Source organism: Solanum lycopersicum, chromosome 7, assembly GCF_036512215.1.
Source record: "Solanum lycopersicum chromosome 7, SLM_r2.1".
NCBI lineage: Eukaryota > Viridiplantae > Streptophyta > Magnoliopsida > Solanales > Solanaceae > Solanum > Solanum lycopersicum.
This window is the reverse complement of record NC_090806.1, coordinates 56,152,453-56,166,072: the sequence shown is the minus strand read 5'-3', so window position 1 is coordinate 56,166,072 and position 13,620 is coordinate 56,152,453. Positions and strand designations below refer to the sequence as shown.

At 31.2% G+C, this 13,620-nt stretch overlaps 1 protein-coding gene across 6 annotated transcripts; it reads right to left on the bottom strand.

Annotated features, from left to right (window-relative positions):
- Window positions 1-1,102: 1,102 nt before the first annotated feature.
- LOC101254611 (MOB kinase activator-like 1A) lies at window positions 1,103-4,852 on the bottom strand. Of its 6 annotated transcripts, none has more exons than XM_069286955.1 (8): window positions 4,717-4,852; window positions 4,572-4,629; window positions 4,452-4,495; window positions 4,267-4,375; window positions 3,519-3,612; window positions 1,793-1,926; window positions 1,546-1,709; window positions 1,103-1,409 (listed from the first exon to the last, which is right to left on the bottom strand). In XM_069286955.1, exons 5-8 carry the CDS (start codon window positions 3,533-3,535, stop codon window positions 1,338-1,340), a joined length of 387 nt encoding a protein of 128 aa, XP_069143056.1. In that variant the 5' UTR covers window positions 3,536-3,612; window positions 4,267-4,375; window positions 4,452-4,495; window positions 4,572-4,629; window positions 4,717-4,852; the 3' UTR covers window positions 1,103-1,337. The 6 variants fall into 6 exon arrangements, with proteins under 6 accessions (XP_069143056.1, XP_019070394.1, XP_069143055.1 ...); XM_019214849.3 differs by having other exon boundaries at window positions 4,447-4,495; window positions 4,717-4,841; XM_069286954.1 differs by having other exon boundaries at window positions 4,267-4,360; window positions 4,447-4,495; window positions 4,717-4,827.
- Between the last annotated feature and the right edge of the window lie 8,768 nt (window positions 4,853-13,620).

Below are 13,620 nucleotides of genomic sequence, written 5' to 3'. Positions count from 1 at the left end.
TAGTATATCCCTAGTTGTATTTCTTAGGTTATCTGGAAAAAAACTGGACAACTTATAACTATGCGATCATAAAAAACTTGTGACTTCAAGTGTGGAGTTGCATATCCTGTGGAGTATCAAGGCAGCCATTTGCACTGCCTTTTTCAAACTGTGACACTACAGGTACATGGGGTGAACTTTGTTCAAGAATTCGAAGGTACAAAGTCAAGTCAGGTGGATGGAATCCGAGATAGGTAAGATACAAGCCAACACAGATGGGAGCTTCATCTATGAAAACTCTAGAGCTGGCGTAGGAGTAATCTTTAAGGATGCTACTGGTAACACTATCATGGCATTCTCAGTCCCTGCTCAATGCAAGACCAACAATCAAGCTGAAGTTATGACAACATTATATGTTACCAGATGGTGCAAGCAAGCTGGCTATAACAAATATGACTTGGAACTTGATTCTATGGTAGTGGCCAACATGATCATAACCAAGGATACCAAAACCTTGAAGCTAGAGGAATGACCAGGCCATGAATGGGGCAACAATAAATATTTCCCACTGCTATAGAGAAGCCAATCAAATAATTGATTTTTTTGCTAAACAGGCCTCTTCAAGTGGAAGTCGTACCTTCAGTTATTCTTTTCATCAATTTCCTAAATAGGTGAATGGACTCGTTCTACTAGATAAGTAGCAACTTAGCATAAGGAGAAGATACGACAAATGTAATTCTTTTGTTAGTTGAACCATTGTTTCTTTTGCTTATAGTATGAAAGTTTATGTCACTTTAGCCTTTATGTAGATTGCTTAGTTTATCCTCATTGTTCTCTATCAGAGGTTAGGTGCATGTCCCCTCTATCTTTGTATCTTTTTGGATTTTATAGACATGGTAGGGGTCAAGCCTAACCCCCTCCCCCAATTAAAGTGATGGCTCAATTTTATTTTTTACTTTAAAAAAGAATGGGCAATTACAAGTGCAGTAAAAGGAACTCAAACTGCATCATCCCAAGCTGGGGAAGGCTTAGTTACCTCCAATTCCAAAAATAACTACCATTACTTCTCCTCAAATATAGTCTGACATTTTCTTTACAGTAACACACACTAAAGGAGGCAAACTTGTAAAGAAGTTTCTTCAATTACAGAGAATGCTAGCATAAGGTAGTACAATTCAATAATAAAAAATCATGGAAGTTCATATAAATGGATAAATTCTCGAAGGGTCGGACAAGTTCCCACACTTTTTGGGCTTTCCCTGTCCATTATCAAAACCATCTTCTCCTCACACAAACTAATCAATGAATGATGAAAGAAAGAAGAATAATTGTAGAAAATGAATTGAATTACAACATCACTAACGCTGCAGAATAGACTCAACGAGCTCATAGAGAGGTGCAAGCTCTGCCTTGTCAATTAAGCGGAACTCCTGTATCAAGCAAGAGCATGCATCAGTTTCCTCAATGTACACTAATCACATTCTACTTGTATAGATATATCATGCACTACAAATTTATGAAATGCATTAAATCAATAAACATCAAATGTACTTGGTATAAACTTACCCATGTGAACAGAACAAAGTGCTTAAAGCAAGTATTCATATGAGCTTCTTCTTTTAGACTGATAATCTTTTGGAAATGTGAATGATAGATATGAGCATATACACGAAATAATCGCTTAAATATTGTCTTCACAACATCCTGGAAGTTAGACGGAAATGGCGCACCTGTAGAGCATACCATTAATCAGACATTGAATTTGGAATTTTTTATCAGAGTAATATGCACAGCATAAAGAGAGATTACCCACCCAAATTTTGGGGAAAAATTGATTCATCATCTAGCTGAGTTTCTATCCAACCCATCAAATAATCCACATATTTTGGTGCAGAAACTTCTATGGGTTTCTTTATATTAACGCCGTCGGCCCAACGATACTCGTACCTGCCAAAAGTTATATGCAAAAAATGTATCAGCCATGCCAATTTCCACAGACTGCAGCACCACAAGTTATTCCAGTGAGACAATCTAATTATGGCTTCATTACCCATTCTCTTGTAGGGGTGTTCACGTGGATCTTAATGTGGCAAAAGCCACAGGATTTTTTCCATAGAAATATAGAGTAGCATGTAGGGAATGAAGAAGAGAATAGGATGAGGGGAGGGGGAGCGGGGTGAAGTCGTTTTGAGTTATTAAGTCATTTTACAGGGTTATCTGGAGAATGATGTAGGCAGAAGATGTGGAAGAAAATATGAGATACAAAAGAACTGAAGAAGGTAACTTTTTCCACTTGGTGTGCTGTAAGGGATGCAATATTGATGACAAATGACTTAAGGAAGAGAATAATAATGGTAATGAGTTGGTGTTCTCGGAGTAGACAATTGAGAAGACAACCGTCTAGTTTCATTGCAAATTCACTACACATGTAATGAATCTTGCATTTCCACTAGAATGTTACAGTGGAAATACTCGACAATTATGAATAGGAGGATGCATAAGATCAATATAGAAAGAAAGGCAATCTGAAGAGTTAAACCATTATGCATATTGTGACAGTTCGCAGTGAATAAAATAGAAGATAGTGAGAGATACAGATAGTCCAACATATTCCTTTTGTTTGATGAACTTTTTGGCGTAAGGAGGAAATTTCCATTTGAATTATAATGGTGGTTAAGCAGCTCACTCACTTTTTGCGTTCTTTTACACAGTTGGTGTTTGACTTTTCAAATCATGAACTACTCTGATTTCTCCAAAAACGAAAATCGGTTAGCTAAATACACTACTAATGCACATCTACTTTGGTTGTCCTAAACTTGTGAACCACCATCACCCCCTGATTTGTTGAACTACATAAAAAAATGTTCCGAGACCTGGGAAGAGCAACTGCAAACAAAGTGCAACTGAGTATTGATCTAGGACTCAAAAACACAAAATATGAAAGAGGTTGTTCAACAGCTACTGAGACTGGTATCACCAAAGCATGTGGCACACAAGTTGGAATTTTTCTTAACATCGTGGCTATCATGCAATTCTTCTAGTAGTTCCGAAGGTGAAAAATTCTTAAAACATCTTTCTCATCCCTTTCTCTCATCTGAATGCATCTCTAAATGGGCACTTTTAAAGTAGCATATCAACAGGGTAACGACAATTTAGTCTCTCGTTACTTTATATTTTGTTCAAGAGGGATGTTTATGGTACTTGGATCTAAGAATATGTAACCCTCTGCCACTTGAAGAGTTTCATTTAATTCATATTTTCTTGGAGGGTTTAGCTATATAGACAGGGAACGATGAAGCTTCTTTCACCAATAGTGTCATGCTTAATGATATCAATGTTTTGCAATGTTAATGGTAATAACCTTCTCTTTTGATGATATTATAGCTAGAGGGGTTTAGTCTGCTTTAACTAAATTTTAAGCAAACAGATTCAATCATGATGGATAACATTGTAGTGTGACATATCTTACAATGGTTACTTATGTACTTAATAAATAAATAAATAGGATCTACCACAAAGTGAACACATTAAAAACCTACTTTGGCCCTGCAGACATTGTCGGGCAGCTCGATGGGGTGCAGAATTCCGTGAGAGTTCCATACAAGATATTCACTTGGTTGAAAAAGTCAACAGCTGTAGGAAAAGAGAGATAAAAAAAGTTAAGATCAACAGAAAGGTGCTTACGATAATAAAAAATTATCATATGTATGGATGCACAACATCCGGATTGACTACTTGGATACAGATAAAGGGCAGACACCACACAACTTAATCTCAAAAGATTTTTATGCTACAAATTGAAGATAGAAGATTGTGGGATAATAGTTCAACATACATGTCACAAAGGGACACCAAAAGTTGCTCGAAAGAACTATATATCCTTATTATTAAGGCAATATCATGGACACCAGTTCTGATACTGTCTCTCCAAACAGTTGTTCCAACGAACAAGATTTATCATCTGCCTTCTCATTGTACAAAGCCTCGAGAACTAGTGAAATCAAAATCACTCCTTGATACCATTTTCATGATACTATGGCAGAAATTTATGGTTCTAGCAATTACCAAAAGTTTAGATTCATCAAAAACTCAATATGAATGTCCACAAGAGTCGTAAGTGAAGTCAATCAAATCCACATATTTTTACAAGTCATGACGAAAAGAATTATTGTAAGCAGCCTAATGTAAAATTATTTATAACCTTGATTGGATGTAAGTGATAGACGCGCAAATAAAGTATAGAGAAGCAAGCAACAAAACAGATTGTTTCTTAAATGGATAACATACTATTTACAGCAAGCCACTCGTGAAGATCTTCTCCAGGCGGTAGGCGTACTGCTTCCCTCAAATTCCCACTACCTAAAGTAGCATCAATATGTTTCTTAAGTTGTGCACCCTGCATTTTACAAGAGAGCTTATAAAACATGAATAATAACAAAATCTATTTGATGAACACAAAATTCTAACCTTACTTCCTGATTGAGCACTCTTTTTAGGACGAAAAGTCTTGTGGTTTCTGAAATTGATCATATCAATCAAAAACAAAAAATTAAACAAAAAAATGGAGATATCCAATTCTCAAATAGATATACCTGTTAGTTAGTCCAAAAAGACTCATGATTGAAGATCATCCAAGGGTATGAAATACTCCTAATTTGTAGTTATTATCATGATATGATGATTGATTGATGGATATATAGATAAATAAATAAAGAAAAGAGGAAATGAGTGTATTACAGACTGGCATCAGTACTAATGAAGGACCCCTTCTCCATATATAGGCCAACCGAGCAGGCAGGTCGTCTTCTTTGCCATCGCCATGCTTACCTGGCTCTGCCCAGCCAATATTTTCATTTTTCTACTCTACACATTCGGTGTCAAAAAAAATTATTTAAATTCGCCTCTTATTTTAGTATATATATAATTTTGTTACAAAAATATCATTTTCAATTTTTTTTTTTTTTTTATAAATCACTGGCAAAGGCAGCGATTTCAAATTAAAAATAAAAATTGTACAAATCGCGCCTAGAGATTTTACTATTTTGGTTAAAAGACTTTTTGATATATCCTTTTAGAATTTTTATCAATTTTTTTTCTTTTGCCTTTTAAGCTTCGGATTCATATATTCATCCTTCCCCTTAAGTATTTGGATGTATTCTCTCTTATACATCTCTCCCTTTTGTATTCATATATTTGTTGATATATCTAAAACTTAAGATAAATTTTAAGGAATTATATAATTTGAAAAAAAATATGAAAATAATGTAATTAGCTCAATGTTACGAGATTTCTGTAAATTATGCATAAAATTAGAAAGAATATTTACTTTATTATTTAAAATAAGACTTAAGACTACACTAAGTAGGCGTTTGGCCATGTAATACCATATCACGATATGGTATCGTTAAATCGAATTAGCGTTTGGACATACAATTTTAAGTTGATTTCATATCATGAGATGTGATACCATATTCTCCAAAAAATCATGATATGGAATCATATGAGAACACCATATCATGATTTAAGTTATTTTAATATAAAAATTGATCCACGAGTTTATATTTTGTTAAAACAACCTCATATTTGTATCTATAACAATTTATTTCACATGTAAATAAAATTTATAATCACATTATTACTTTTTAAAATTTATTATTTCCACCGACATAAAATTTATTATTCACACCAACATATAGTCACTTTAACTCACCCTTCACGATTGTTGAGTAATAAAATCTTGAAAAGTCCGTGAAAGATATTTCATTTTTACTGAAATATATTTATGAAACAATTACTTAAGTGGAGAACAAATAACTTTGTAATAATATATAATACGATTTTATGGTTTTTTGTTTATTTGATAATATTGAATAAACAATTGAGAATATTTTAATAACTTTAGAACTTATGAAATTTTTATGTTTATGAGAAAATATACAATACCAAAATTTTGTATCTCATGTCCAAATAAAACTTCAATTTCATCTCATGATTCTATATCATGATATCATATCATAATTTCATATCATAATACCATATCGCATGGCCAATCAGGTCCTATTTATAAATAAAGTTATAATTTGCTGTAGAGCTATACTAAGCATTGCGTTTATCAATAATCTGTCTTTTTCTTTTCTTTCGTGGATGATTGTTTCTAAATCTTTTCAAATTTAATTTTAATGATGTTGTGCTTCGTATTCCTTTCTACATTAAAGCGTCATCATTATTGACTCGTGATGATGTCCGAAACTTCATTGTTTATGAGAGAAAGCTTTAAAGCTTAAAGTTCAAATTACGGATTCATAAAATTGTTACTAAAATGAATGGGTGATGTCTTGAAAGATAGGATATATTACAAGGAGTTCATATCTCTAATTTGAGGATTTTTCAAGAAATCAAATGCGTGCATATATGTATTTTATCCATGTACCTGTATTTGTATTGTATTCATGTATTTGAGTGTATTTGTTTTACTGTTATTGCATCAAATGTATTTGTTTGTATACATATATGATAATGATTACAATTTATATCAGGTGTATCAAAGTGTATTATATTCATTTTTTATCAATGTATTCTGTATCTTTTAACTTGTTATAAATTTGTATAATCACGTTGTTAGCTAATTGCTTTACATTTGTATCATGTATTTCAGTGTATTTTTGTTTACTATTATAAATTTGTATTAACATATTTGAGTAGTTCTATAATGTGTTCATCACTGAAATACATTTATATCAATGTATTCAAAAGATAAAAGTCTATAATGAAAAAAAAATATCTATCAATATCATATAAGTAAAAGTTTGAAATATAATAAATCAAAGAAGAAGAAAAGATTTTGTCCTAAATTCTTTTATTTATTACCGAAAAAATATTGTGAGATTTCATAGTTCTATTAAGACCATCTCCAATCCACCTCTATTTAATTCTCCATTCTCTATATTTGGAGAGTAAAATAGAGAATAGAAACTTCAATCCATCTCTACATTACTCTCTATTCTTCAAATATAGAGAGGTGAATAGTAGTTCTCCAAATTTGGAGAATTACTATTCACACTCTCTATTTTGTTTTTTTGACTATTTTATTATTTTTTATTGCTTTCTAATTAACATATTATTTTACATATAATGTCATTAATTAAATATCTTATATTCATACTTCATTTTAAATGTAATATAATATTTTTTAAAAATATATTATTCAATATGTAGTACTATCATCCCAAGTTAATAGTATTTTAATTTTTTCTAGTTTTTATCAATGATATAATTTGATTTTATTATTAATTTTCACAATAAAGAATAAATACAAATAAAATGATGGTGTGAAATTTTAATTTAAAAATAAAATACATAATAGGATAATTTAAATACAACATAATTATACATTACATAACATTATAATTTAAATAGAAGATAAAATACAATACATAACATAGTAATTAATTTGGAATGAAGCAAGAATCATCTTGAAAATATGTTGAAGTGCATTAGGAGTATTACAATCACGTTTTGCAAGTATTATAGGAACGTCACATTTTTGAGGAAACGAAGTGCTACATGAATAATAACTACATAAATTATCCTGCATAACATGATAATTGATGATGAACATGATCTTACTGTACCAATTCAAGATGTCGTAGAGGTTCAACTCCAACGACGAAAATGACGGTAGATGAAAATCTCTGATTTGAACAATTTTTAGCTATACATAAAAAAAATAATTAAGGACGATAATGCTCATTATGAACTCCGTATGCATTAATAGAGCATTTATAGAAGTAACGTTATAATTTCAAAAATTGAGTGCTTATGTAATTGTATTTCAATCTTATTAGAATTTTTTCATTAATTTGTATATTATATCTTATTTTCTTTAAATTTATGTTATTTAAAAATTTAGAATAAAATACCATTTTATATTAAATAAAAATTTGAAAAAATAAAATGCTATATCACATGAAAATTGTATAACATAATTATTAGGAAAAGAAATAAGGAATTTATATTATGAAATAAAAAATAAGAATGAAATAAAAATAATAATATAATATTGAGGAGAAAAAGAAAAAATTCGATTTTAGAGAGTAAAATAGAGAAATGAATTGGAGTTGATTGTCTTGAAAATATAGAGAACTCTATATTTAGAGAGTAAAATAAAGGATAGGGTTGGAGATGCGCTAAGAGAAAAAACATAAAATCACCACTGAAATTGTTTCGAATTTATAAAAGACAACTTAACTTTGTGGGTGTTGAACAAAAACATTGAGCATTCAAGCTCACATTTCCATTGAAGAACCTATAGAGAGAAAGCTAGAACATATTGATCTGTAAAAAAACCTTTGTTCCTCTTACATGTGAAATCCTTTTACTACTTATATAGCAATCAGAAGTAGAGAAAAGATATACAAAATATCTACTAACTAATTTTGATCAGCATGATAAACGAGGCAACAAACTAGTTTAACTACTAATCTGGAAATTACAAAAAATAGACCTACTAACTAACTTTTGAATTGTAAGTTATTTAACTAACTAATATTCATTATCTGTTTTACCAGGTGTCTTATTTTCTCATTGAACAATTTAAGAGTGTTATGAATATCCCACTTTTAACCCAACTCCAATTGCAAGAAAAGAGGCGCAATCACGCACCAATGATTGTTTTGACACATATTAAATTCATTTAATTTAAATTTTTGTTTCATTTTCATTTTATTTTTTCTATTTTTAATAACTTTATTTTCATTTTTTTCCTCTTTCTTCTTAAATTTTCATTACTCAAATCCTTTGTTCTTTGTTGTAAATCCTCCAAAAGTAGCAAACATAGTTACAACACTATTTCCGTCACCAAAACATCACAAAATAATATAATTCAACTCTCAAGTTACTAAAGCAAAATAATGGGACCAAAAAAAATGGAGTTTCATAGTACTTTCTAATCAATAGACAAAAAAAGGATAAAAGAAGAAAAAGAAACAAAGAAAAGCAAGTGACAAGAAAAAAAAAGTGATAAAAATGGATGAAGTAAATGGATCTTCTTAGTTCAAGAAGATAAAGAAAAGGTAATTGGATTTTTAAATTTGAATGAAGAAGATAATGGGGAAGATGATGTAAATGAATTAAATAATTAATAATAAAGAAATAAAATGACACATGACACTTTATAGCTGATTATAACAGTGAAAAGACTGGGTCACACGCCTCATTGGCATGGCAACAATCTAGACGAGAAAATGAGTCAAAATGGCCCATTTATAAATATATTAAATTATTTCATGGGTTGATAAGACTTTCAAAGTTAAGATGTCTTATGCAATATGAAATAACTTTAGGGGTGACTTTATGTCTTTTCTCATTTATTAATTATGAAAGATTGATATATTAAATTTCCTTTTTAGAAAGATACTAATGCATAACTCATGCACTGCATAAAATATGTATTTATATTTGCAAATAACTGTCTAAAAATGACATATGCATACTAGAATACAACTACCAATTACGGTGAATACATTTAAATACAACTGAATATAATTAAAAATTAGCTAAGAATAGTAATTATCATAATTATATTTTCTCGACTTTATCAACCTCGAAATTACAGTCATTTTCGTAAATCCTCAAATATAAATTAACGTAAAACAAAAGTTTTAAAGTTAATTGTTTTGTTAAAAAAAAATTCCTCACTACTCATTTTTAATTTTTCAATATTCTATAAGTAAGATCTTCATTTTTTATTTGTTACTTTAAATATATTAAGAGAAAAGAAATATTTTTTTCCGTGTTTTTCCTTACCATTGATTGTTTATTTTTTCAAATATTTAATATTAAACATCAATTAATATGGTTAGTGGATAAATAGAAAAAAAAACTTATCCGTACTGAGTGTTTATATTAAACCAATGTAATTTTCTTTATTATGTGATTTAATGAAATAAAATAAACTATAATTGAAACACATGACATGCATGTATTGACTTGGTATAAATATCCGGTGAATAAATAGTCAAGCTAATTATTATTTTTCTAATGAATGAGTCAAATTCAAATATGATAAGTAAAAGTGATCTGATAAGGGTGTCAATGGAATAGTTCGGATATCTTAATAATGTATAACCAAAATTAGATTTGTAAAACCACTCCAATCATGTCGATTTTTCTTTGGTATCGATACAGTACGGTTAATTTTCATTTGTTTATTACTTTTAAAGTATCACATCAAAATACACCATTATTAAAATATTTTTTCACAAATGTGTTCTTAAACACTAAGGTTGTGTTTGGTATAAAGGAAAATATTAATTTGGAAAGTAGATATTTGACTTATTTTTTCATGTTTGGTTGGCGAGTAGAAAATATTTTCCAAAAAGTATTTTAGTGTTTATTTTTTGAACGAAAAATGTTTTTGAAAAATACCTTTTATTTTTTACTAGAGTTAAAAATAATTTTTGAAGTTGATTTTAAAAAAAACATAATTAAAATTTTTTCGTGGTGGGGGTAAGGGTAGCAGTAGGGTGGGGAGGGGGGTGTCGAGGGTAGGAGTGAAAAAAATAAAATTTTGAAATTTAAAATATTTTTTAAAAACAAACTTATTTTTTTTGTGGGGGCTGGTAGGGGGTGACGGGGGTTTGAGGGTAGAGGTGAATAAATGATTTTTTGAAGTTAAAAATATTTTTAAAAAATAAAGTTAAATTATTATTTTGGAATGGGAGTGGTAGGGGTTTTTTTTTTTTGCGGGAGGGGGGGGGGGGGGTCGAGGGTATGGGTGAAAAATAAAATTTTGAAGTTGACAATATTTTTTAAAAGTAAACTTAATTTTTTTAGGGGCAGGGGGGCTGGTAGGGTGGGTTGGTGGGGGAGGGGGGGGGGGTAGGGGAGGTTGAAAGAGAGTTTTGGAAAATGTTTTCTTCAAGTTTTGAAGAGAAGTCATTTTTCTTGAATTTGAGGTAAATGAGTTGATTTGGAAAAATATTTTCCAAAATAGTTGACCTAACCAAACATGAGAATATTGGAAAACACCCTTAATTTTTACCAAGAAGCCAAAAATGTAAAACTTTGTAGTTGTATTGTTTGATCTTAAACTTTTAAAAGAATATTCTCACAAATTTTATTGTATTGTTTGATGGAGTATCTATTATATTTGAAAAATATTGTAAACGTATATTTATATTATATTTGAAAAATATTGTAAACGTATATTTATATTTATTCGTCTCATCACTAGAGGAGCAAGACCTAATTTATATTTATATTTGAAAAATATTGTAAACGTATATTTATATATTAATTTAACATATTCCTAAAATAGAAAAATATGTTTATATACATATAAGGTTATTTGGTTTGGTTAAAAAAAAATCAGTTTTTTTATGAATTAAAAAGACCATCCCAATTCGAGACAATTATATGCTTAAATAAAAATCAATCTTTTTTTTTTTAAAAAAAATATAAAATAGCTTGATACGAATTCGGTCGATTTTTCATATTCTTTTAACACCCCTATAAACCGAAAAAAGTAAAAAGGTAGTAACATTTTTTATGATAGATTAAAAAAAAAAAAGTAAGCCCATTAATTTTTTTTCAAAAAAAGAAGGATTAATTATTTTGTTTTATAGTTAAAGACTCAAACCCTTCGAAACTTTTTTTACATTATTTTCATCATATTTGTAGAAGTATTTGTTACGACCCAAAACGAGCCGTGAGTGGCACCCACACTTTCCCTCCTATGTGAGCGAACCAACCAATCTAAACCCCAACATTTCAAACATAATAAACAGAAAATAATGCGGAAGACTTAAAACTCATTACTTATCATTATCCCCAAAATCTTGAAGTCATCATCACAAGAACAATCTATCCTCAAATCACTAAATCTAAGAATGTCTAGGAAGCTAAAACAAATACAAGAGATAGTCCATGTCCGAACTTCAAGGACATCAAGACATAAATGAGAGAGAATCCAGTCCGAGCTAGAAACAATAGCTCACCCTGAAATCTGACGTGATGAAGACTGGCTAAAGTTGCAGTTGAGTTGAAGACGACGGTTCGTTTGCTGCACTCCACAAATAACAAAGAGAAAACATACAAGTAGGGGTCAGTACAAAACACGAGTACTGAGTAGATATCATCGGCCAACTCAAAATAGAAAGCAATATATATCAGATAATATCATAAAATCAACTACAATACTCAACAGGTAGCAGCAACAAGTACAAAGATCATTGATAATAACGCCAAGTACACCCAGGAGGACTCAAGCCTCCATACTACTCATTTGGGAAATAGGTTCATTAAATTGAGTCCATTAACATAATTCAAGATTCATTCTCTTTATTCCTCTTGTGTCGGAACGTGACACTCCGATCCCCTAATACTATGTGTCGGTTCGTGACACCCGATCCCCTAATATTATGTGTCGGTTCGTGACACCCGATCCCCTAATACTATGTGTCGGTTCGTGACACCCGATCCCCTAATACTATGTGTCGGTTCGTGACACCCGAACCCTTAATACTATGTGTCGGTTCGTGACACCCGATCCATTAACCTCATTCTTTTAGTTCATCAAGCCTTCTTTTATACCAAGGCATCATCATTAATAGAGAGGTTTTAAGGTTTAAGATTCAACAGCCTCATCATGCTTATTTTATCACAATTCAATAATCACATCATGCAAGCACACAATTAAGCATATAGAAGGGTTTACAATACTACCCAATACATATCATTCGCTATTAAGAGTTTCACTATGACATAGCATAAAAACCATAACCTACCTCCACCGAAGAATTCGCGATCAAGCAAGCTATCCCCCAAAACCTTTGCTTTCCTCTTCGTTTCTCTCTTCTCTCGATCGTTCTCCCTCTCTTTCTCTTTTTCTGATTTTTCCTTATTCAAACTCTTTTTCTTTTACCCTAATTACCATATAATTAAGTATAAAAGATGATAAAAGTAACCTACTAATTAATCCAAGGTTATCTCCTTTAACCCTCAAGAAATTGAATTATTAACATTCAACCACTAACTTTATAATTATTAGCAGGAATAGTCCAAGACGCCCCTTAAAACTTTTAACAGAAATCCGACCCAGTCAGGGTTACGCAGTCTGTGACGGGCTGTCGTGCCTGCGACGGTCCGTCCTGCTGCTTTCGTCACAAAGTTCAGAGACTAACTTTTCACTAAAGGGCCTGTGACGGTCCGTCGTGCCTACGAAGGTCCGTCCTGCTCTTCCGTCGCGAAGTTCAGAGAGTTGTTCTCAGTACCCAAATTTTCAGAATTCTAAGTGTTTTGGAACGAGACACCCTCGACGACCTGTCGTGCCCATGACGGTCCGTCGTGAGATCCGTCGGCACAGACAGTTATTACCAGAAAATAAACTCTACTGCTCAAAACGACTAACAGGTCGTTACAATAGATACCAATTTACCCATCGTTGGTTCTCGAACGATCACAAGAAGAAAAACAAGGACGAAAAGGAGTACTTGAGTCTGTAAAAAGGTGTGGATATCTTTCTTGCATATCGGTCTCCTTCTCCCAAGTGGACTCTTCAACGGGTCGATTCTTCCATTGAACTTTGATGGATGCAATCTTCCTTGATCTCAACTTGCGAACTTCTCTATCCAAAATGGCAAC